Source organism: Rhinolophus sinicus, linkage group LG10 (genome assembly GCF_036562045.2).
Source record: "Rhinolophus sinicus isolate RSC01 linkage group LG10, ASM3656204v1, whole genome shotgun sequence".
In the NCBI taxonomy this organism is placed as follows: domain Eukaryota; kingdom Metazoa; phylum Chordata; class Mammalia; order Chiroptera; family Rhinolophidae; genus Rhinolophus; species Rhinolophus sinicus.
In genome coordinates, this window is record NC_133759.1 from 4,997,270 (window position 1) to 5,021,147 (window position 23,878).

The 23,878-nt window shown below is 56.6% G+C and overlaps 4 protein-coding genes across 8 annotated transcripts; 2 read left to right on the forward strand and 2 right to left on the reverse strand.

The window, feature by feature from the left end:
* Positions 1 to 719: 719 nt before the first annotated feature.
* RPL29 (ribosomal protein L29) lies at positions 720 to 3,064 on the forward strand. 2 transcript variants are annotated; one of them, XM_019753244.2, is made up of 4 exons: positions 720 to 829; positions 1,241 to 1,285; positions 1,627 to 1,691; positions 2,580 to 3,064. In XM_019753244.2, exons 2-4 carry the CDS (start codon positions 1,249 to 1,251, stop codon positions 2,955 to 2,957), a joined length of 480 nt encoding a protein of 159 aa, XP_019608803.1. In that variant the 5' UTR covers positions 720 to 829; positions 1,241 to 1,248; the 3' UTR covers positions 2,958 to 3,064. The 2 variants fall into 2 exon arrangements, with proteins under 2 accessions (XP_019608803.1, XP_019608804.1); XM_019753245.2 differs by having other exon boundaries at positions 803 to 829; positions 1,174 to 1,285.
* Positions 3,065 to 7,153: 4,089 nt separating this feature from the next.
* On the reverse strand, positions 7,154 to 12,128 carry ACY1 (aminoacylase 1). Of its 2 annotated transcripts, none has more exons than XM_019753270.2 (15): positions 11,864 to 12,128; positions 11,375 to 11,486; positions 10,609 to 10,673; positions 10,410 to 10,514; positions 9,980 to 10,074; positions 9,607 to 9,683; positions 9,427 to 9,516; positions 9,273 to 9,329; positions 8,906 to 8,979; positions 8,764 to 8,813; positions 8,508 to 8,652; positions 8,338 to 8,406; positions 7,680 to 7,759; positions 7,505 to 7,565; positions 7,154 to 7,422 (listed from the first exon to the last, which is right to left on the reverse strand). In XM_019753270.2, exons 2-15 carry the CDS (start codon positions 11,466 to 11,468, stop codon positions 7,258 to 7,260), a joined length of 1,227 nt encoding a protein of 408 aa, XP_019608829.1. In that variant the 5' UTR covers positions 11,469 to 11,486; positions 11,864 to 12,128; the 3' UTR covers positions 7,154 to 7,257. The 2 variants fall into 2 exon arrangements, with proteins under 2 accessions (XP_019608829.1, XP_074168337.1); XM_074312236.1 differs by having other exon boundaries at positions 11,844 to 12,122.
* Positions 12,129 to 13,515: 1,387 nt separating this feature from the next.
* Positions 13,516 to 19,680, reverse strand: ABHD14A (abhydrolase domain containing 14A). Of its 3 annotated transcripts, none has more exons than XM_019753273.2 (6): positions 19,566 to 19,680; positions 18,234 to 18,576; positions 15,754 to 15,965; positions 15,469 to 15,584; positions 14,095 to 14,330; positions 13,516 to 13,876 (listed from the first exon to the last, which is right to left on the reverse strand). In XM_019753273.2, the coding sequence occupies exons 2-6, from the start codon at positions 18,315 to 18,317 to the stop codon at positions 13,694 to 13,696; spliced, it is 831 nt and encodes a 276-aa protein (XP_019608832.1). In that variant the 5' UTR covers positions 18,318 to 18,576; positions 19,566 to 19,680; the 3' UTR covers positions 13,516 to 13,693. The 3 variants fall into 3 exon arrangements, with proteins under 3 accessions (XP_019608832.1, XP_074168342.1, XP_019608830.1); XM_074312241.1 differs by lacking the exon at positions 19,566 to 19,680 and adding an exon at positions 19,455 to 19,549; XM_019753271.2 differs by lacking the exons at positions 18,234 to 18,576; positions 19,566 to 19,680 and adding an exon at positions 18,109 to 18,226.
* ABHD14B (abhydrolase domain containing 14B) lies at positions 19,369 to 23,431 on the forward strand. Its single transcript, XM_019753274.2, has 4 exons — positions 19,369 to 19,446; positions 20,286 to 20,520; positions 21,767 to 22,008; positions 22,390 to 23,431. Exons 2-4 carry the CDS (start codon positions 20,310 to 20,312, stop codon positions 22,567 to 22,569), a joined length of 633 nt encoding a protein of 210 aa, XP_019608833.1. The 5' UTR covers positions 19,369 to 19,446; positions 20,286 to 20,309; the 3' UTR covers positions 22,570 to 23,431.
* The last annotated feature ends 447 nt before the right edge of the window (positions 23,432 to 23,878 follow it).

The following is a 23,878-nucleotide window of genomic DNA, read 5'->3' on the forward strand; positions in this document are numbered from 1 at the left end:
AAGTCCTTGCAGACTTTAAATGACAAGATCTGATTTGTATCTTAAAAAGTGCTCTCAGGTCCCACTGCTGTGTAGGGGTAAGAAGTGGAGAGGGCAATAAAGTCGTCAGGAGGCAACGCTTACTCGTTTTGGATGTCCAACAGGCATATCACACATAATGCATCTAAAAAGAAATATCTGGATCTGAAAACAAAGCAACAAAACCCCCCGTCCCTCCCCCAATCTTCCCCATTTTCGTAAACAGCACCACCATTCACCCACATGTTCCAGCCAAAAACTTAGGGGCCATCCTGGCCTCCTTCCTCTCTCTCATCTGCATCTCAAGTCCAGTCTACTCTCTTTCCTTATCCACTCCTCTCCTTCCCTACTGCCCCCACCCGGGTCCAGGTGCCATCACTTTCACACGGAGCTCTGCACCAGCCTTTTCACAGCCCTTCCTCCTCTCTTCTGCCCCTGATGGTCCACTCTCCACGCAGTAGCCAGGGGTACTTTTTAAAAACACAAATCTGTCACTCCCTGTATAACACATCCGTCAAGGATTCCCTTCGCCTTCAGGCCTTTCATGAGACCTGGGCCCAAGAACCTGGACCAAAAGGAACAGGTGGAGAAGGAGTGTGAGTGGAGGTAAGATCGGAAGGGGCGGAGCCAGGCTCGTAGCACCGCCTTCCCGTTTGCTTCGTGCCCTCCCAGCCTTAGGAACCTTTCTTCCTGGCGCCAGCGGAAGCTTTTCCAGTAGTACCTTCCGGCCTCGACGACCCTATTTCCCGTGCTGCACCTCGGTCTTCCTTCTTCTCTTCCGGTCCCAGGGTTTTGGGAGTTGCGGGCTTGGGTGAGTGCTGGCCGCGCGGCATCCGAATCCATCCACCACGCGCGGACGGCGGTGGACGCAAGCCCCGGGGAGGACAGGGAGACTGGCTACCTGGCTGTAGGGAGCGGAGGCCGTGGGACGGGGGCGGTGCTCGTGGGTTCTCGAGGAGTGGATGAAGGGGGAGAACTCGGATTTGGGATGCGAACGCAATCTTGCGGCGGGGGCGTTTGGTTTCGGGGCCCCACTGCCTGAGTTTTCGAGGACTGGCGTCCGGTCGCGCGCAGTGAGTCGAGGCGGGTGGAGGCCGCAGATTCCTGGCATCTGTGCTGCAGCCTCATTCTGGCTTCTGGTCTCACGTTCTTCAGATCAGGGCGGCAGACGTAGGCCCAGCCCGGCGAGTCCCCAGCCCTGATCTCCACTCTGTTCCTCCAGGTGCAGACATGGCCAAGTCCAAGAACCACACCACGCACAACCAGTGTAAGTTCCTCCGGCCCATCCTCCATCGCACGCCCAAAACTCTGGCAAAGATTAGGGATATTGGAGCAGGGCAACGAGGCACATTTCTAGTGTGGCCCTAGTGCTTGTTTTCTAATACTTGTTTTCAGCCGGTATTACCTTTGGGGTTATAGATTTAGAAGTTGGGGTCCTCCGAGATACCCACAGTGCTTTGCACTCCGTGATAAGGAGTTTCTCAAACCTCAAGAAGACCTGCTCTGGATGTAGTGGTTCTCTTAGGCTTTCCAGCTGTGGTGTTGGGTGGTCTAGGTCTTTAATAGGAGAAACTTCTTTTTTTGTCTAATTCCTTTTCTTCCCCACAGCCCGAAAATGGCACAGAAACGGCATCAAGAAACCCCGATCACAAAGATACGAATCTCTTAAGGGGGTGAGTGTGTGCGCGGAATTACATACAGGTGTGTCTGTCTGGCTCCAGCTGCTCCGCTGGGGCCTGTGGTGTAGCCTTTTCCAGCGTCACCATCTGCCTGTGCATCATTATTAACTGCCCGTAGTCTTGCGTGGACTTCATGCTCTGCCAGACCCTAGTAAGCTTTACTTGGCCATTTCCAGCCCAGGATGGAACCCCTGGTCCGGTATAACCTGCCTTCTTAGGGCAGTTTGTCTGACTACGTCCATTGCCCAGCCAGAGCACTTCCTGGGAAGGAATGGCCTTGTCTGTGTGTACCAAGGTACTATGTGTCTAGGGTACTATGCGTCTTCCATGCCACATTGACCAGACAGAGGAGCTTGATCTGACCCAGTGCTGGGCTTGGGAACAGCTTCCCCTCCGGTGCCAGGGAGTGCTAAGGATTAACTGAACAGGCTGAGGCTGTAGGGTCTGAGTAGAACTGAGCCCTGTCTTCATTCTGCTGCTCCCTGTACCCTTGGTGTCTTCCTCCTTGTTTGCTGTTGTACCAGGCTGGGTATTGAACTGACACCTTCCTTTAAGGGGGTGGGGTGGCCCTGAGGAGGTTTCAGGATTCAGCCATAGCCCTGCAACCCTGGCAGAGGGCACAGCTTCTGCACTCACATTTCAGTTCCTGGGCTCGGGGCATGTAGCCCTGAGAATGTGCTGTGTGGCACTAGCAGGTGCAGTCTTGCTAGGGTGGTACGTGTTTCTCTGCAGACACTTTGTTTCAGCATTTAAGGTTGACTTGATGCTGTGTAAACCCTCAATAGGCCTTGGCTGGAGCCTCCCAGTGTCCTCCGTACCCCACTAGTGGTGACTTGGGGGTCCCACAGGCCATACTTACAGCTTCTTGTGCCTGCCTTCCAGGTGGACCCCAAGTTCCTGAGGAACATGCGCTTTGCCAAGAAGCACAACAAGAAGGGCCTGAAGAAGATGCAGGCCAACAACGCCAAGGCCTTGAGTGCGCGAGCTGAGGCCATCAAGGCCCTCGGAAAGCCCAAGGAGGTCAAGCCCAAGATCCCAAAGGGCGGCAGCCGCAAGCTCAGTCGACTTGCCTACATCGCCCACCCCAAGCTTGGGAAACATGCTCGAGCCCGCATCGCCAAGGGTCTCAGGCTCTGCCGGCCAAAGGCCAAGGGCAAGGCTCAAACCAAGGCCCCAGCTGGTCCTGCAGCTGCAGCTCCGCCTCCAGCTCAGGCCCCGGGTCCCAAAGGTGCCCAGGCTGCCACGAAGGCTGCAGCGTAGAGGCCTCTGTCTGCCGATGGAGGACGGAGAGACTGGGGGACCCTGAGCTGCTGTCTGCGTGGGGCTGGTGTCCTCCTGTGCTAATAAAGCTGAGGCAGGATCTGGCAGTCAGCTTGTGTCTGTGATCCCAGGGCTGCAGCTGGGGTTCCAGTGGGGTTTGTACCTCCATTTTGTGTGGGAGGAGTCCGGCCTTCTCTGGATGGAAGGGTGTGTTTGGGCATTGGGAAGTAGTTCCCTGGAGTACAAGAAGGGGACCTAATGAGAAATGGTTGGGGACCTTAGTGAAGCTGGGGCACAGCTTACTGGACTGAGCAGGCTGGCGAGGAAAAGGACAAATCCCAAACATCCTTGTTAGGCTTTGAAACAGCATAGGAAAGGGAAGGGACGCTGCTGAAGAATTCTGCCGCACTCTGGCCTGAGGTGTTCCAGGCCCTTTCTAGTGTACCTGGCCAGCATCCACTGCTCAGCTTGTGCTGGTCCCCCAAGTGCTAGGAGTCCTGGGTGTGCAGGAGGGACTGTTCATGACTTGACTGCTGCTGGGTCACAGATGACACCATTGTATCCTGCAGGGAGGTCTGGCCAGATGAAGGTATTCCTGGGCAAGTGGGCCCCTGGAAGTCTACCTAGATGTACAGCAAATTCTTGGAGAACTGGGCATGCACCAGGTGATCTGTTTACCCAAACCCCCAACCAGTAGGGGGCTGGCAAATTGACTACACAGACCCTCTCCCCTTGAGCAAGGGCTCCTAATATGCTAGTCTGTCGACATTGCCTCTGGTTTAACTCAAGCATTTCCATGTCGGCGGGCTAATCAGTCCATTACCATAAAGCTTCTGGAAAAGGTACTGTGTTTCTGTACCCCCATTGAAGAGAGTGACCAGAGGTCACATTTCAAGAACACGATATACATGAATGGGCAAAAGAACCCAGTACTGAATGGAGGGTCCATCTCCCCTATAACCCACAAGCATCTTGGCTGGTGGGACGGAAGAAGGGTATCTAAGCCACAGATGGGATGGCTAACTGGAAGACCTGCCTTGGTCGGGTGGACAGAGGTGCTTTCCGGTGTCAATACATTTAAATAGCTGACCTGTGGGGCCTATAGCCCCACGTGCCAGATGAGGAACTCGGACTGAGGCACCCAATACAGTAAAGTTGTGGAAAAGGGCACAGCAATAATTCCGACACTTGCCATGGCCCAACGGGTCATGATAAAGAGCGTGCCAAACCCTACTGTCCCTGGAACTGGAACTACTTAGTGGGATCTGCAATGGGACCTTCTGCCTGGTTGCAGCAGTTAACTTCGTGCCCCTGGATAAGGCTCAGTCTCCAGTGGGACCATCACCCTAATGTAGTCAGGACCCATGGACGTGCTATATGTGAACTGGTCCCTGCACCATTGAAAGGGGGTCATGGTCTGGCATATTCTGCCTCCTATTCACCTCACGACAGAAAGCATCACCTCTCTTGGCCAACTCGTATGCTTTCCACGGCCTGGCCACATTCCCAAAGCCACAGCTACATTCACATCCAAAAATCAGGTGACAAGTGTCATTAAATTGGGAGAAGACCTCCCAATTTAAGTCCCAACGGTGTTTTTACCTTCCTGACCTTGGACTTCTGCTGTCCCTGTGGCATCAGCTACAGGGAGGTACCTGTGCCATCATCCAAACAGATGTGTCTCTTACATCAGATGAATCTGCTTATAGCTCTTTGTTAACTCATGAAATCTCGAGTAAAAGCCCACGGGATCCAAGTCTATGTGACCCATTAGCACACTGGTTTGGGTCCTGGGGGGCATGGTGGAAAAAATTGTTACAGGCATGGGTTGCTTAAACTGCCTTTTTTCTTGCATGTGTCTGTATTGTTGCTGTGGGCTGTCTCTCCAATGTGGCCCATTGGTGACCAGATGAGCCGCCTTCCTGCTACTGAAGCCTCTGGCTGACCACTCAGGCCCCTTGAGGGAGAGGCAGGCACGTGAGACTGTAAGAGCTGGTCATAGGGGGTGGGGTGTGGGGAGACGGTTCCATGACATGACCACTGCCAACTGCCAGACTTGTAAACTAGACCTGGGCCCTAACAGAGGTTGCTGCCCGTAAATGCCCTCAGACTGTCTGAGCAACGCCTCCCCTCTGCCCCAGTGTCCTGCCCCTTATCTGGAACAGGTCACGCCCCAGAACCCCTATCCATCCTGCACTGTTCTATATAATTCTTTAACGCCTGCCATGCTGCATGGAGGATATCCATGTCATTTTGCTGCCACCCAAGGTGCACCTCATATGTAAGTTCCCTTAATCAGCTCTATTAATTGGCAGACTGGAGTGGCTGGCCGGTCTTCAGTCTTTCTCCGCTCTCTACTTAGAGAGGTAGCTTTTCTGTCTTGGGGCTTTTTCCTGGGTCTGTGTGTCGTCACACTGGGAGGCAGGGCAGTGGTGGCACTGCCTTATGACTGAGCCACACTCGGCCGTGTCCCCCCGGGTCAACTGTTTCAGCTGCAGTCAGTCCTCTGAACAGCCAGTGAAGGGAATAATAGTACAGAGGTGACTGGCTCCTATAGAAAGCACACTGCTTTTGGTCACACTTAATCCTCAAACCAGCCTTTGAGTATGGTGGTCACGTACTCTGCTCCAACCGTGGGTACTTGGGAGGCTTAAAAATGGTTGCTATTAATTGTGCTGGGGCAGACAGTGCAACCCATGTCATATGGTCCCCCTATCTCTGAGTCGGTATTACTGTTATCTTTGGTTCACAGGTAGGGTAGCTTGTTCAAGATCACGGAGCTAGGAAGGGACGGAGGTAGCATGGAACCCAGGCAGTCCGTGCAGGGCCCCAGGAAGTTTGCCCAACCAGGGTTAGGCAGTGAGCGCTTGACTGTCACCCTGGCATGCTCTGTGGGTGGCCCACTGCCCCCACCAGCTGGTGTCAGATAGAAGGTGTGGTCTTGAGAGGGACCAGGAGGAGGTTTCGTGTCCTGAAGACGGCTTGGCCCAGCCTGAGATCACCTGGTCAGATGGCTTCTAAAGTGAGCCCTGTCCTCTAGTCCCCAGGATGGGGTGGGAAGACGCTCCTTTCCCAAGTCACCTTGTTCCAGTCTGAAAGGGGAAGCCAGACCCCAATCTCAGGAGACCCCAGGTCAGGGGCTTCAACTAGGCTGCCTTAAGGTCACAGCCAGCTTGCTGCCCTCAGCCTCCAGCTTCCACATGGAGCCTCCCTCGTGTTAGGAAGCCGTTCCCTCGTGGGTAGGAAGCAGTTCCCCAGTTCTTGAGTCTTAAATCTTGACTCCATTACCTCTAAGCTGTGTGGTCTTGGGCGAGCAATTCTAGCAGAACTTCTAAAGTGGGGCGCAGTGAAAACTACATCAAAGGGCTGCCGTGCGGGCTCAAGCAAGGTGAATGAAGCTGGCGGAGGTCCTGGCTCCTTGTCAGAACTCCATGAGCAGGGGCCATTATTCCTGTTTGGACTAAGCCTGCAGGCCCCAGAACCAGGCTCTGGGCTTCCCTTCTGGCCACAACGAGCTTCAAAAGCCAGTCCTTGTCAACTGTGCTCTGTGCTCAGGAAGGTCAGAACAGGGCTAGATCAGGTCTCTGGGTCACAGCCGACTCAGCACTGCCCGGGGCCCTAGCAAGACTGACAGACTGAAGCCCAACTTGTGGGCCCCTCTGTACACACTCACCCATGATCCCTGCCCAGGGTGCTGAGGACCCTAAGATGAACCGCCCAGGTTGGCCGGGGCTCCTTCCCCTCTGTGACCAGAGCAGAGGCCACACCCCCTTCCTGTCTACTGGAGGGTTTGACAAATGCTAGCAGTCATACCTTGCCAGCTGTCCCTCTGCCTGCCCCACATCTGGCAGGGGCCCTGCTGGCCACCAGGTCTGGTCCTGTCTCTGGATCCTGAGGGTGCTCCCAGAAAGCCAGGAGTAACTCCCTGGGATCTTTGTCTCGGTGTCCCCTTCAATGCGAATGGTGTACCTGACATCACAAGTCACATATAGATGTGGTGGCCACTGAGAACAGTAACTATGGCCCCTCGTTGCTGGACACAGATGTGGCTAGGTGGTTGGTACAGGACGGGTGTGCTGTGGGGAAGGACACAGCAGCATGGAGTGGTGGCAAAGTGCCCAGAGCCAGGCTCTGTCCTCATCTGTGAAATGGGATGGTAACAGCATGTCCCCAAAGAAATGGGAATCCATGTGCCATGAAGTCCCCTGTCCACACAGACTTTATTGTTAGGCGGGGGGAGGAGGGGTCCTTGGCACTGGTCATGGTGGAAGTTCCGGGGTAGAGGCTGGGAGCGCGTGGCTCAGCTGTCACTGGGCAGGGCGGGCACGCTGGCCAGGGCAGGCAGCAGCTGTGTGTATATGTCGACCCCACGGAGGAACACAGCCTCATGCAGCCGCTCGTCATGGTCGTGCAGCAGCACTGGTGTGCGGTTCATGGGGGAGAAGCCCAGAGCCGGGACCCCCACCTGCAGGCACAAGGAGGAGCTGTCAGGGGAGCAGCCAGCGGCCAGGACCATCCCACTGCCCACCCTACTGCACGCAGCTCACCGCGCGGAGATAGCGGCTGTCAGTGGCAGCGGGGAAGATCTCAGGCTCCAGAGTGAGGTTCCTACAGAGGGAAGAACCTGGTAAATGGGGGACAGAGAGAGGAGAGGGCAAAGGAAGGCGGAAAGAAGGTAAAGAGAGCCGGAAGGGGGAGAGGAGGGCAGGACGTGGTGCTCACATGTCCTTGCAGACGCCGCTAAATGCTGCCCACCAGGGGTCTGAGTCATCAATAGATGTCACTCGGGGCTTCGTCCACTTCTGCGGGGAGGGGAAGGATGGCAGGATCAGGACAGGATCTAGGCATCTTGCCCTGGCACAGGGCACATCCCCACCCCCACCCACCTACCCAGATAGCCAGCTGGCCAGTCCAGCCACAGGCCTTCTGCCAGTTCCTCAAAGGCCACAGGTCTGGGACTTTCCCCTGGCCTCCAGTTACTTACTTCCTGTCCATCCTTCAGATCCTAGCCAAGTGCCCTTCCCCAAGATGGCTCTTCCAGACCTCAGGCTGGTCCAATTACAGGTCTCCGAGTATGAGGTCCCACCCCTTCTGGACCATATGTGTGCATACTTACATAGAAGTAATATGACATAAATATTTGGTTCCTGTCTATTCCCCGCTTCATACTGTAAGGACTAAGAGGGCAGGAACCGTGTAGAAGTTTCCTGCCTGCACTATTTCCCAGCAGCCAACAGTGCCCTCCACAAGAACGTGTCTCAGAGCTAAAGCAATGCACAGATGTGTGCAGGCACACCAGGCACACACTCCTCCAGTGACACTCTGCCAGCCCAGTCTCCCCAGCTCCCACAGCTCCCCCATCACAGGTCCCAGTTGGTACCTGAACAAACTCGAAGGTAACCCCCTCGCCAGCTGCCTGGCACCAGCTCCACAGCTGTTCCTCAAAAGCCTATGAGAGGGGACATGAGATGATCTGTCAGGCTCTCCCTGAGCCTCTAGGACAGGATTGAGACCCAGGCTCCCTCCTCCAAACCCAGGTGGAGATGGCACCTTCAGGTCCACATCCGGTGCCACACGGAAGTCAAAGCTGGCGCTCATGCTGGCAGGTACCACGTTATAGGCCACGCCGCCCTCTAGCTTAGTCAGGTTCACGGAGGTCACAGCCCCCTGTTTCAAGTGGGGGTTTGACTGCAGCCTGCAGTGGGGGCCATGGGCAGGGGCAGCAAGAGGGAACCACAGATAAAAGAGGCTCGGCTTCCCTCCTCTGACACCCTCCTGCACCCACCCCTCTCCCAGGCTGCCTCACCTCTGCCTCTCCTTCTCCCGGAAAGCCAGGATCGAGCTCACAACCTTGTGCTAGGAGAGTGTAAGGTTAGGTGTGAGAATGGCCCCAGGATAGAGCCTTGGGAATTCCCAACTGCCACCCACCAGTCCAGTGTGCCACCCACCAGCTTCTCTGCGGCTGTGTCCTTGATGAATTGTGAGCCGTGGCCAGGCTGTCCAGTGCTTGTGACCCGAACCCCTGGGAGATGCAAGGGGAAGGGGTGCCGTCAGCATGGGAAGTGCTGGGAAATCACTCAGCCCTGGGGCGGGCACGTGTTTGCCCCTCATTTCAAGCTCTCCTGGCAGGGAGAAGGTACAGTATAGGGCTGATATCTGCCCCAAATGAGGGCCTGCCCTCAGAAGCTCAGGAAGGAGAAGCCCAGGAAGGAAGGGGCTGGGAGGCAGAGACCCAGGGTTCCAGGCCTACTTGGGCCCCTGCCTCTTCTGGCCGCCACCTGAATAGTGCCCCCCTCCCTCCAAGCCCATACTCACACCAGGGGCTCCGCTCACTGTAAAAGACAGTGAAGGCGTCAGTGGGGTTGGCCAGGCCTAAGGAGGGAGGAAAGGGGGTTCAGAGGGTGGAGTGGTCCCGCCCCCACTAGCAGCCTGCCCTGCTGGCCACTCAGTGACCTGCCCCCCTGCTCACCCTCATCCAGGGCGAAGCCAGCCCTCAGGGCCTGGAACTCAGGCCTCTGTACAAACAGCTCCATGCCTTGGTGACCCCCAATCTCCTCATCTGTAGAAGCATCAGGGATGTGAGATGAGGGAGCCATTCCCCAACACAGCCGCCCCCTCCCTAAAGGGCCCCTCCCCGAGCCACTCCTACCTGGTACAAAGGTCATGTGGATGGTTCTGGGGAAATGGCGGCCTTCAGCCTTTAGCCTCCTCACAGCCTCCAGGTACCTGAAGGGCAGTGAGAGGGTGTAAGCCAGGTGCTGAGGGAGCCACCAGATGCTCAGGTGGGCAGACTGGAGCCATAGGCCCTGGGCCCTGCTCTGTGACAGTCTGGCAGGGGACTCAGGAAAGTCCCTGTCCCTCAACCTCCCTGTCCATGCAATGGTCACAGCAGTAATGCCTGCACAATGTAAGGGGGACATCTTGAGGTCCCTCGGCCTTGAGGTTCTCCAATCACAGCCCAGGCCCATTGGGTGGTTCCAATGGGCCAGAACTGTGGGGGACTGGGAATGCAGGACACTCACTGGATGCTGACACACTTCATGTCCTGGGCGCCCCTGGCATAGATGTAGCCCTCAGCATCCTTGAAGGCCTCAAAGGGGTCATGACTCCAGTGTTCCTGGGGGCAAGGGTGGGAAGAGGAACCCTCAGTCATTAATCCACTGTGCTCAACAGTGGCCCTGCCCCAGGAGCCCACTGTAGGGTGGGGGTCACAGAGGGAGTGGTGAGGGATCAGAAGGGGGCTGAGGAGGACAGCAGATTGCCATCCCTCATCTCTGCCTCCCCCCTCCACCCTGGGCTTGAAAATGTTGCTGAACAAAGGCTGCTTGAGTGGAGTGATGCTGAATGAGGTAGAGAGTCAGCGCCAGGACCTGCCTTGGGAGGCTCCCCGGGGTTGGTCAGGTTCTGCCTCATCTTTGTCCCTTGCATCACCCCACACACACACACACACACCTTGAAGACAGGTACCACATCCGTGTGGGAGTTGAGCACAAGGGAGGAGAGTTTGGGGTTGGTGCCTGGCCAGGTCAGCACAGTCACCACAAGGCCAGGTGCCACCTAGAGAGGGCCAGGAGGCGGGGTGGTCAGTGCAGTGTGAGCAGGTGTCCCAGGCCCCCTCCCCGCCCCTCCCCACGCAGGGCCCCAGGCTCACCTCCACTTTCTGACAGCCCAGGCCCAGCTGGCGGGCTCTCTCCTCTAGGAAGGCCACGGCAGCCCCTGGGGACACAGAGTCTTGAGGCTGCTTCTGCCTACCCAGGCCTCCCCCTGGCCAGGAAGAGCTTGGGGGTACATCCAGAGAGGGGAACAGACCCAGAAATGGGCTGCTGCCTCCTCAACACAATTCCACATTCCTCAGAGACACCTGCATTTCTGTCCCCAAGGGAGAAGATATTTTTGGCCAGTGACCCTTTGTGGAAGGCCAAGTGGGAAGTTCAGGGTTAGAAGCTGGTGTTATTGTTATCTTCCTTAAAGGTGGGGAAACTATGGTGCAGGGACATGAGAGTCACCCAACATCTCCCAGCTGGAAAATCACAGCAGGAATTTGGACCCGTGTACACAATTCCCAGCCACCAAGTTTTATTCTTTAAGGGCTAGGGCCTTTGTTCAGCCCCCCTAGGCTTCTGGAGGCCTCTTCTTCCACGTGGCTGCCCCAGTCTTCCCCACCCAAGCCCTGGGCAGTATGGTGAAGTTGTTCCTTTACTAGCCACCAGGAATAACTTTTGGAGCACAGCCTCTACAGAAGAGGTTCCTGCACAGTCTGGAGAGACTGCAGAGCAGTGTGTTGACCTAGGGGATGTTTAGAGGAGTTGAGGCGCCATTTGGGGCATTAGAGTGGGGCTCAGATGGGTGACAGGAGGTGGAGGCTGGTTTAAAGCATTGTGCCCACCCCACAGGCCCTGGGACCGCCGCCTTCTCACCGTAGTCGGGCTTGGGATGGACGGTCCGGATGCGCAGGTACTGACGGAATAGTGTCACGGATGGGTGCTCACCCTCGCGACCCTGGCTGGCCATGGCGCTGCGCTTGGTTAGCTGGGGGCAGAGAGAGTGGCTACCTACTCCTCCCAGCCGCTGGAGCCCAGGGGACTCCATTTGTACACAGCCCCTGCCCAGAAGGACACCTTGTTTCGTTCGGAGCCCCCATTCTGTTTTCAGGGGCTGTGCTGGCCACTTTCAACACATTTCCTTATTTAACCCCAAAGGGCCCCACGAAGTTTGTTCCTCTGAATGCCCACTACACAGAGGAGAAAGCTGAGGCTCAGAGTTTCGGGGAGAGCTAGAGAGTAGCTGAACTAGGTTTGAAACCAGACATTGACTCCCCCGCCCTCCTCAAAAAAATTTCTCCCCAGTTGTTCAGATTTCTTGCCAGGGAGCCCCAGACCCCCCTACCCTTCTCCAGGGCCCCACACCTCGCTCTCTGCAGGTCTTGGGCCGGCGATCCCCTGTCAGCGCCCAGCTGGGACTGTGGCCGGAACTCAGGGTCCTGCGAGGTCGAAGGCTCACAACCAGTCCCCGCCCACCACGTGGCTGGACCGGGATCGGGGGCGGGACCGAAGACTGCGAGTGTGGGCGTCTCCGCCCACCGTGGTTCCAGCCTCCGCCTGGTAATCCGAGGTCCGGATTCCAGATCCCGGGGGCCGCTGCTTCAGCCGCCAGCTCCTCCCAGCGGCGGAAGGCGAGCTCCTGGCTGGCCCCGCCCCCACAGGCCCCGTCCCGCCCAACAGGACACGCCCCCCAGGGCCCAGGGCAGCGAGTTCCGGATGGCCCCGCCCCCAGAGGTCTCCACCTCCTGTAGCCTCCGGATTGGGCCGAAAGAGAGGAGGGCGGGCCCTCGCTCTCAGATTACAGCGCGCAAAGTCCTGCGGGAGCTTGCCTTTGCCTGCTCCCCCTACCCCTCCCGCGAGGGGCCTACTTCTCCCCTTTTCATGTCTCAGCTCCTAGGGAGGGCTTCCCTGACTTCCTCGGTCCCCTGGGTGGAGAGGTTATTGGTTAATATCTGCCTCCCACTCTGTAAGCTCCAGGAGGCTGGTTCATGTACCCGCAGGATTCTGCCCCTGCCAGAGCACAGAGCAGACACCCGGACACCGTGCCAAGAATGAAGGATAAATGGACGGACAGACAGATGCATGTGTGACTGCGGTGTGATCGTGTGAACGAGCTGCTGTGTGGGCAAATCTAACATTGTGTGTTAGTGGGTATGGCAGTGTGTGTGGTGGTTGGGTGTGACAGCATCAGTGTGACAGGATGTCAGTGAGGATGTAACCATGATGCTGTATTGACAGTGTAAGAGGTGGGGAAACTACACAGAAGCGTACAGGTAGCACACTCTTGACAGACCCTGTGCCAGACTCCCTAGGTCTTCTGCAGCCACCGGAGACGGTGGATAAAGACACAGGTATCCCCCTGGCCACCCACACACTGCACACAGTTATAGCTGCTCACTTGTGTGCTGGGTTGCCCTTTGCACTCTCAGCCAGTTTTGCCCTCTGCTCCAGGAACTGAGTCAGCTTGGGAATGCAGGGTTGAAGACTTTAACCTCAGGGCCCAGAGGTGGGCAGGGAGGGGAGGGGAGGGATACACCCCAACCCTCCTGGGGTTTAAATCTGGGCTGCTGACCCACACATACCCAGGGGCAAGCAGAATTGTGGTTCACCAGCAGTACCACGTTAATTGTTAAACCACATTCCCCACCCCCACCTCTATACATCCTGCTCCCTTTGGCCTGTATTCCTGACTCTCTCAGCTCCGCTGCCAGGCCCTGGATTTCCCACCAATCGCAGTGGTCATGCAGCAGTAGTAACACCCCCCCCACACACACACACAGGAGCACTGTGTGGCCAAGAGCTTCACTTACCCAGACTCATCCAATCCTCAAGCCACCTCCTGAGCTAGGTGTTACCATCATGCCCATGTTACAGATGAGGAAACTAAGTCACAGAGTGGCGAGGGCAGTCAGCCCACTTCATAAAGTAGCCCATGTTCTTAGCCTTCCCAGGCTGCTGAAGCACTCCCTCCCACTCCCGCCCCACCTGCAGCAACACCAGGAAACAGGACCTGTCACTTCCCGGGCACGACAAAAATACTTTTATTTATTGCGCCTGTGAGATGAAACGAGAGGTCCTGACTGGGCCTGGCCCTGTGGCCTCTGGCCTCTCATCCCAGGGGCTGCCTCCGTGGTGGGGGACTGGTCCAGACCCTCCAAGCTCAGGACAGGCCTGGGGCCTGGGCAGTGGGTAAGCTCAAGGCAGGTGGTCAAGGAAGGCAAGGAGGACAAGGTGGAAGTCTTTCGGCTTGTGGAGGTAGCAGGCATGGCCTGCGTCCTGCAGCTTCACCACGGAGTGGTTGGGCAGGTGGCGGAGCTGCTTCAGTGACTCCCGAGCCAGGACGCGGTCCAGTTCCCCATACAGGATGAGAGTTGGGGTCTGCAGGGCAAGGCAAGGGGCTGTGATCTTGGGGCCTGATGGGGACTGGCCCTCAAGCCACCTCCTTAGGAATTCTTCCCCAAACCCATCTCTTCCATCCAGATCAAGGATGGGTCCATATGTCCTCCAAGTGAGACCTGAGTCCTTACCCCCCCCCCGCCCCGGTGACTTGAGCCATGATAGGAAGCCAGGGCCTTTGGAGACCCTTCTCCCAGTACCTTCACAGCCCAGAATTGTTCCCGGGTGTAGTTCTGGGTGGAGGCAGGTGCGATGGGCACAAATCCGTGCAGCTGGTGGTGGCCTCGCATCAGGAAGGGCAGGGCATAGTGGCCGCTCAGCGAGGGGCTCACCAACACGGCATTCTGCACCTGCAGGTCCCGCAGCACACGCTCCAGCAGCTCCGCCCGCCCTGCCTCTGTGCTTGCCTCTTTCGAAGGTGCTGAGTTCCCAAAACCTGGGAGCAGCAGGAGGCACCAGCTGAGGGAGGCTGGGAAGGGACTTCTGCCCACCACAGTGGGGGAAAGCGATGGGGAGTGGTGGCACATGGCACATGCTGCCCCAAACATCCCAGAAGCTGTTTTTTGTAATATGATAGGCCTGCTAGAAAAACAACTTTCATTCATCATATCAGCACAAGTGAAAAAGACTGGTAATATGCAGTGTTGGAGAGAATGTGGGGAAATGGGTACTTTCATATGTGACTGACGGGAGGATAAGGCCACATAGCAGGGTTTTTTTGGGGGGGATGAAGGGTAAGGTAATATTTGTCAAAATTTAAAAGATGTCTGTCCTTGACCTATCAATTGTCCTTGGTAGCTACCCTACGGGAATTATTGCCCACACACTCAAAGAAGCATGTCCAAAGATGCTTTGGCTTCAATACTTGAGCATTTCAACTACCACTGCAAACTACATCAACCTCCATATTCACCAGTGGAGGACTTGCCAGATAGAACCTGTCCATCCCTCTGATGTCATATAGTGAGGGTCATAGCGACTGGTATGATCCACGAGACATGGTATATGCGGAGAAAACCAAGTTGCAGACAGATTTGCTAAGCAGGCAGGACACCAGTGATGTTTACAAGCCCTACCACACAATCGTGCATATTGTCTCTATGCATCTCTATGTATGGAAATGCCCCAAAAGGGTCTGGGACCCCCAAACTGCTTAGAATGGTGAGAGGGAGAGAAATGTGTCATGGGGCTCTGAGAGCGTCACTCTTACTTGAATTTTTAATGACAAGAGTGGCAGCATAAATCATTTGTACAGCTGAAAAAAAGCTCCCGAGTTTGTCATAAAATATAGTGAATCTCCCCAAGCAGTCACAGAGAAGTGAGTCACGTTTCCATTTGTTCTGTGACGTGCAACAATCCACACTGTTGTTTACAAGGTAGAAAATAAAGACACAGACCTTTCTGTGTTGCCATCTTGTGTTGCGACCTGCCACTGTTTGTTCAGACACTGGGATCCAGATGCCCCCCAGTCACATCTTAGGGTTTTCCTACCCCTCCAATTCCCGCTTCTGGGAAACTGCCCCCTTGTACCTGCTGCAGGCTTCCTCCCCAGACCCAGGGGTGGGGGTTCTCACCTGGGAGGTCAAGGGCCACGGCCCGGTAGCCCCTCTGTGCCAGCAGCTGCAGTGTGCCCAGCTGCTCCCATGTGTGGGAGTTAAAGGCCCTTCCATGGAGCAGCACCACCTCCACCCTGTGGGCACATGGCAGTGTGGGTCCTCAGGGTCTGGCAGCAGCCCACTTTCTTCCTAGGCTTAACCCCTACCCTCCCAGGCCCTGAGCACCCTTAGTTGAGCTGGGGTCCCACATAGGGACTCCCCCTGGGCCTAGTCCTCCCACCACACCCTCGGGTCAGCACCCACCTGCGTGCCCGGTGTAGGGGGAGCACCTCGCGGTAAAAGATGGGGGAGTTGCCAGGGGTCAGACCAGCCAGGATTGTGACATTGGGGTCTCCCCAGAGCCAGGAGGTCTGCTCAGGGAGGCCTGGCAGCCCCACATACAGTAGCAGCATGAGCAGCAGGCCCAGGCCCAGCAGGGCTACCTGGGACCGGCTCATGGAGGTCTGTACCACAGTCTGGAGGAGGAGAGGAGAGGAAGAAGAGGCTGGGGCTGAGCCTCCACGAGGCCCCCTGGACCCTATCCCCAAAGCCCACCCAGAAGCCCCCAGCAGGGGAAAAACTCAGCTCTTGTCCTTTCCCCTGCTCTGGGCAAGGGTCTGAGGGTTCACACGCAACTACTCCACATGCCAGGGCAGGGCTCAGTTACCCCGCAGCGTGAGAAGGAGCATCTGAGATGTCCCCTGGCACACAGCATGCTCAGTGACAGTATCATCATCGTGCCAGCTAATACTACTTCCGTTCATCGGGTGCTTTGACAGCCAGGCCCTGAGCGTGGTCCTTCACATAGAAGGGCTCATGAATTCACACAGCAACATTGGGGAGCAGATATGATTATAGGTCTCTCACAGATGAGGGAACTGAGGCTCAGAGAGCTAAATTCTCTGGCCCGAAGTGCAATAAGCAAGGAGGGGAACTGGGATTTCAACCCAGGGCTGGGTTCCTAACCACTGGGCCACACTCGGTTTGCCAAGGAAGAAAGCATGGTGCTGGGAAGTGGCGGAAGAACTGGAGCCTTGCTGGTGGACAGAGTGGTGAGTGCTGTCAAAGGCGAGACTGTGTGTAAAAAGACATCCTGTAGAGGGCATGTTTGGAAATGGTTCTTTTTATCACATTGCCTATAACAATGCTAAAATCAGAATGTGTTTTACAACTCATGGGAATATTTAATGCTCCACCCCAGCTGATAGTAAGTGGGAGGAGGGCTTGTGGGGAATCTGTGAAGGAGGAAAAGCTGAGGCATGAGGGGGTGTGGGACCAGGGAGTATGGTACCCTTAGAAATGGAAAGGGCAGCATGGAGGCTGGAGAGATGAATGCCACCCGCCAGCTTCATGCCAAGTGACCTGCTCATGGACTCCTCCAGTCTGGGGCCTTTGCCAGGCCAGAGGACAGACCTCTGGACCCGGACCCAGACAGAGCAGTCAGCCCCGGCTTTGAGATTCTGCTCTGCCACGTCCTGGCTGTGAGTCTTCAGTTTGTCAGTAAAATGGGCAGAAGGATAACCCTGAGGCTGCCCTCCCAACCCTCCTGTGAGATTTCAACAATACAGTGGACTCCAATCTGTGTAGTCCTGTCATCATTTTGGGAAGCTAGGAAGAGCATGCCTGCTTGTTCCCACATTCTAGTAAAGACATCTTTATTGAGTGCCAGCTGGGCATTGGCCTGATCTAGGAACTGGGGACCCGTCTCCAGCTCCACCCACCTCTTTGGGGATGTTTCCCGAACTCCCACCCCCAGGCTACCGGATCCGGTGGAGACCCAGGAGCTGAGCGGAGGAAGAGCGCTCTCCATTCTTCCTTCTGACCCGGAACAGCTTAGGATGCACGCCTCCAACGCGGCGTTAGCCTAGACTCCCATCAGGCGGAGCATCCGCGCTGGACGTCTCCTTGTGGTGGGCCTGGCGCGCAGGGACGCCTCTCCCGGAAGGGAGGGGCAGGACATCGGCCGTTGCCTTGGCAACCCAGGCAGCAGCTGGCGCACTAAACCTTAACCCGCGGTAGTGAGCAACCTGGTCTAGCTACAGATACGGGGGGCCGGGGGCTGGAGACGTACCCGCGTTAGGTCCTTGGCATACACATAGACAATGACACAGGTGTACACGCATGTACACAAACTTAGAGTCTTGCCCCCACCCACTTTTGTTTTGCATTAGCTATTCCCTACACGTACACGCAGCTTCTTTGAACATGCACTGGCCTGTGTGCAATCGATGCTTTGAAATACATACCCTCAAAATCAGGAAGACAGACGTATAGACACACACACTTTCAAAATCATATGCAGACCCAAATTTCAAGCACCGTCATACCCACAGCCCTAAAACTACACACGCACACAAGAAACACACATGCACAGGCCGACAGACGGACACACACAGACCCTTAGAAATACACACAGGTGGTACCCTCAAAATCACAAGCACACAGAAATACACACAGTAGATAGTATATACAGACAAAAAGCGGGCGTACAGACCAATACACCATCCAACATAGGCACAAGGAACACTGACACACACCACACGGACACACACGTACACCCAGATGCCCAAGAACACACGCAGGAAAACGCACGCGTGCACACACAGCACACGAACTCACGCACACTCGCTGCCCAGCGCCTGCCCCTCCTGCAAGACTCTGCCCCAGGACGCCGGGGCAAGGGGCGGAGCAAGGATGGCCAGCCCCCGGGCACCCTGCAGACCTCATTCCCCGGGGACACTCACCGGGCGGACCGAGATGACCGGGCCTGCCACCGCGGAGCGGGCCCCGCCCACGCGGAACCAACAGCCAAACAGTGCAGCGACCATGGCGCTGCCTCCGCGGCTCTGCAGGCGCCGGCGGGCACTAGGAGGCCGAGAGCGCGGCCACCGGGGGCGCGCTTGCGCAGTCCGCAAGCCTAGTAGCCTTGATGGGAGTAGGGGTGGGGGGCTGGGGGCGATGCCCCAAAGTCCGCAGGCCTGGTCTCCCCGTTCAGGTTTTTAGCATAGTTTTCGGCCTGAGAGCCAGGGGAGAGCCACCCAGCTTCTTCCCACTGGAGCATCTCCACCTTCGCGCCGTCTTTCTCATCTGTAAAGTGGGGTGAAGGATAAGGGTTGTCTTAAGCACTTAAGGATCGGTCAAGCCTTGGCACAGTGTCTAGCAGCGAGGTCTCGTTGTGTGCCAGATATTATTGTTAGGCAGCAGCTCCAGGTCTCGGCCCAACGACTTCCCTGACCTCACACACGTTCACTCGGTCAGAGTTGTGGTGGCCCCTGGGCTCCTTCACGTCTCTATGACACCTTTCCTGGTTGGTGAGGTGCGACCGACGTCTGCTTTGCCCCTCAGACTCAGGCACTGCGTGCCACCTGGCCCAGCACGGAGAAGCTGCCGGGAGCGCGCAGAATTCACTCTTTTACTGGCACCCTGCGAGGTAGGCAATGTCACAGCCATTCTACAGGCAAGGAAAGAGGCTCCGAGGCGTTGGGAAAATGATCAAGGCTACCTGGCTGGACATTGGCAGAACCTCGCATTCAAACCTGTCTGGCCTCAACTGCATGCCTGGCACACAACTCTGGGCCCTGGCAGTCCAGGCTGGGGATGAGGAAAGATGGGAGGAGAGAGCAGCAGGGATGCGACCCCAAAGCAACTTCTCAAGCCACGCCATATGCATGTAGGCAGGTCGCCGAGGGCCTCGGGGCTGCACCCAGTCTGGTGCTTGGGGCACGTGGTGCCAAGGGGCTTGAGGAAACTGAGGCCGCTGTGAGAACAGCACTGACCGGCCCTGCGGCAGTTTGTGGCCACAAGAGGGCGCCCCAGAGCACGGCCCGGCCCCCGCACAGGGCCGGGCCACCTCCCTGCTTCCCCGCCCCAGCCCCTTCCCAGTTTCCCCGCCCCAGTCCCCATTCGCCGCCAGCACTCGCCAGCCTCCTATCTGCTCGGGCCCACGCAACTCCCCAGGTACTTGCCCTGCACCCCCGACCCTCTCTTCCTCTCTCCAGTGAGAACCTCCACCAACCCCAAGTTTCTCCACTTGCGATCTCGTTTCCTTGGGTCCCTTTCCTTGGGTTTGCCCCTACCGAGCCCAGCGAGCCGGAACCGAAGTCCTCAGAGAGGCGGCGCCGGTGACGGTGCCCCTGACCGCGGCGTCAGCGCGCTGAGCACTCCGCGTCCTTTGCGGGCGGGAACTCCAAAGCCTTTTCCAGCTCAGCACTCCAGTTTCCTCTTTTCAGGGTGTTTTACTCCAACCATGACCCCCACCTGCGGTGCCAGCCTCCCGCCCTGTACCAGTGCCTTTGAAGAGGACGAGGTTGATAAGCAAGATAGCTACTTACTATTGACTGAGCACTTACTTGCTTAGTACTAAGTGCTAGACCCGCTCGGAGTGTTTTACACACGTGGCTTCATTTAATCCTACCAACCACCTATGAGCTAAGTATTACCCACATTTGTAGAAAAGGATAACAGTAAGAACAATAATCGTAATGGGAGGCCCATGTATTGAGTTCTTTCCAGGGACAATTCTTTTCTTAATTTTAGCTCACTAATTCTTGGCGTGGTCTTTATTATCCCATATTTCAGATGAGAAAACTGAAGCCCAAGGCCATACAATTAAGTGAGCGTCAGAGGCAGAAATAACACCTACCTTTTCCTCACCCCCAGAGCATGTTCCTACAGTTCTGGGAGCCTCCTGGAGGCCTCCTTGCTGCTCCCCAGGGACCCCCGTGCTCTCCCTGGCAGCCTTTCTGCTCCACCTGGGCAGGCTGTTCTGTGGGTCACCAGCCTGATCTGAACCGCAGGCACTGCACCAGCACAGCGGCAGTATGGCAGGCGTGGAGCAGCAGGAGGGCACCATCCAGGTGCAGGGCCAGAGCCTCTTCTTCCGGGAGGTTCGGCCGGGCAGTGGGCTGGCCGCCCGCTTCTCTGTTCTTCTGTTGCATGGCATCCGCTTCTCCTCTGAGACCTGGCAGAATCTGGGCACGCTGCACAGGCTGGCCCAGGCTGGCTACCGGGCTGTGGCCATTGACCTGCCAGGTACTTCTGGGGCAGGCTTCTGGACAAAGGTGGTTGGGGATTCACTGGGGACCCATGGCTGGGGGCTGGGGAACTGGAAGGACCTAGCCAGGCGGGGCCCTGAGCTCCACAGGGAGCAGTGCACACTGCAAGGACCTCAGCTTCTCTGGTCTCAACCCAGATGTTGTTTCTGGCTGTGTTGCCAGGAGCAGTGACTCAGGTCTCTGAGCTTCTGTCTCATCTGTGATGGGAGACAACCACACTCCTTTTGAGGTTTAGCTCTAGTGAGAACGCAATGAGATTATCCATATGGGTATGTGATCAGTGACTGACACACAATAAATAATTGGTGCTCTGCCAATTGGAAGGAAAATATTTTGACAGAGCCATACCATAGGCTCTATTAGAAGCCCTGAGGAGTGAGACTGAGTTTCTTGGCACCTTTGGGGGCAGGGCAGGGTCTGGTGGGTGGCTAAGCCCCTAGTCATGATCCCAGATAGAAAGTCCTAAGCTGGAGGGAGGCAGGGGCAGCCCCAAGCTGTCCACCATGACTGGAACTGGCAGGTCCCAGCCCCTGGTGTCAAGTGTGGAAGGCGTGGCATGGCTGACCTGCTGCCCTCACTGGCCATAGCTATAATGATTTCAGTGCCCAAGGGCGGGCCTCCAGGCCCTGATGGGATTGGTTTTGGCAGTGAGTTGGCCTGAGCTTCAAGGATAATGTCTTAAGCTAATCTTTCTAGGGGAAGATAGGGACCTACTAATTGGAGGGGAGGTACGTGTGCAGAGCCAGCCCCCTCAGCTACTGTCCCCAGGCACTCACCCTGCTAGCCCTGCCAGAGGTGCCTGTTAAGTAGTTAACTCACTTAATTTTCACAACAGTCTTAAATGGCAGATACTTTTGTTATCTCCCTTTAAGAGATGGGGAAACTGAGCAGGCTAGAGGGCTGCGGAGATTTTCCAAGGTCACGTGGGTGGTAGATGGAGAATTGGGACTTGGACTCAGCTGTGTTTGACTTCAGAGCCTGATTCTCTCCAGGGCGCTGCACTGCTGGGGGAGATGGGCATAGATATGAGGGAAGTGCCTTATGCTTGCCACAGATATGACAGAATCTAGGCTGTTGTAGGAATAAACTCGGACGTACTGCTTGTTGCAGGACCGTGGCACAGAGAATGACCTAGGAGGGCTTCCTAGAGGAAAGGACCCTTTCTCCCCCATGTTCCCACTCATCACCCTTGTCTTGTCTCTCCCACACCTGAATCCCTGCAGGTCTGGGGCGCTCCAAGGAAGCAGCAGCCCCTGCCCCTGTCGGGGAGCTGGTCCCCAGCAGCTTCTTAGCAGCTGTGGTGGATGCCTTGGAGCTGGGCCCCCCAGTTGTGATCAGCCCGTCGCTGAGTGGCATGTACTCCCTGCCCTTCCTCACGGCGCCTGGCTCCCAGCTCCGGGGCTATGTGCCAGTGGCCCCCATCTGCACTGACAAGATCAATGCTGCCGACTATGCTAGTGTGAAGGTATCACTGTGTGCGAGGCTGAGAAGCCCCTGCCAGGAGCAAGGGGGGGGGCCCTCCCAGGGCCTTTCCTCATGTGGGGGCCAGGTAGCCAAAGGGTGGCTTCTGGGAGGAGCTGAACCACTCAACACTGCCTTTTTGGTTTTCTTAGCATATTACTGTGCCAAACCCTGTGCTAAACGGTGTGCTAGGACAGACAGAAATCCATGCCCCCGGCCCTCGGAACTGGCTCCCTCTACCCCACTGGGCCAGCTTATCTCTCCCCCTCATTTGGAGTATTCCCAGGGAAAGACGGAAGTGATGGGGAGGGCTGGAGCTGATCTCTAGGAGGCTGGGGCTGGTGTGGCTGGTCCTATTGACTCTGTCTCCCTCTCCTTTTTCTAGACCTCGGCTCTTATTGTATATGGAGACCAGGACCCCATGGGTCAGACCAGCTTTGAGCACCTGAAGCAGCTGCCCAACCACCGGGTGTTGGTCATAGAGGGGGCGGGGCACCCTTGTTACCTTGACAAACCTGAGGCGTGGCATACTGGGCTGCTGGACTTCCTGCAGGGGCTAGCATAAGGCGCAGCCCTGCTGAGGGGGTGGGCTGCTTGGCTGCCTGACGCTCTCTCTCCATGGGTTCCTGCTTAGCATGCTCATGCAACAGGTGTGTCTGTCTATCTGGGTTCTTGTCTTTGGGGGTCTATCTGTCTTTTTCTTTTACTCTTTTTCTTGCAGTGAGACTGAGGAGGTGAAATCAAGAGAAAACAACTCAGGAATGAAGGGACGTGATCTGATGGAGGGTAACCCGTTAGATGAGCTTCTGCTATAAGGCTGTCCTGCTAGGCTGTACTCCTTCCTCTGTTCTGCCCAGCCTCCCCCTCCTACATCCCACCTCCTCCTTTGGCTGCTCTACAGCCCCTACCCCGCCTCTCAGGTCACAGATACCTACATGCCCACATGCATGTTTACATATGTTCCCAAATATGACCCAATAACATAGGTACATGCACCTCTGACTGCCATGCATGCTCAGGTGCAGCTTTGCATTGCATATACAGATACACATGCTACTTGTGCTGCCACACAAGCACTTGCACAGGCATGCGTGACCTCCCAACCATGCAGCACCCCACTGTCTGGAAAGGTGGGGACCCCATGGGCCAGCCCTTGCAGGAGATCCTCTGCCAAGCTTAGGATATGGCCTATGCTGAACTCCATTCACCCACAGGTTGCAGCTGACCCCAGATTAGAATTGCCCCCCAAAAAGAGAGTATTACCCCTTTGACCCTCAGATTTCCCTGCTTTTCCTCCTCGTTCTGAATGCTCCACACCTCCCCAAGTTATTAGGCCTGGGTTTTCTCAGCTAAGCTTGTTTCCTGCTCTGAGGTTTGGGGGGTGGGGAGCAGAGTGGAGGTCGGTGAAATAAAGTGATGCAATTAGACCCCACAGGCTCTTGCTGTCTCCAGAGCGCCGCCCCTCCCCCACGCTTGGGACGGCCACTGTGGGCCCCGCCCCCACCCTGGCGGGACCAGATGGTCCCCCTGCCCTTTGTCCTGCAGGCCAGATGGAGGGGAAGGGAGATTGGATTCCCCTCCCCACCCCCACACCCCCAGGTGCCAAGAGACTCAGCTGTGGGGGGAGTAGGTCAGTGGGACCAGGCTGAGCCGATTATGAAGGAGACGGGGAGGTAGATTTGCTCCCCAGGGGGCGGCGGCACGGGGTGCAGTCGGGGAAGAGAGGGCCTGGAACAGCCCAGCCTCTCCCTACCCAGTCCCTACTAGAGTACTCAACTGCGTCGCCTCCCTTGCGACCCTAGCCCCAAAAGGAATTCTGGGGGTAGCTTTTGGGGAATCACGGGCGGGGTGCACGGGTCGCACCGCTCTCAGGC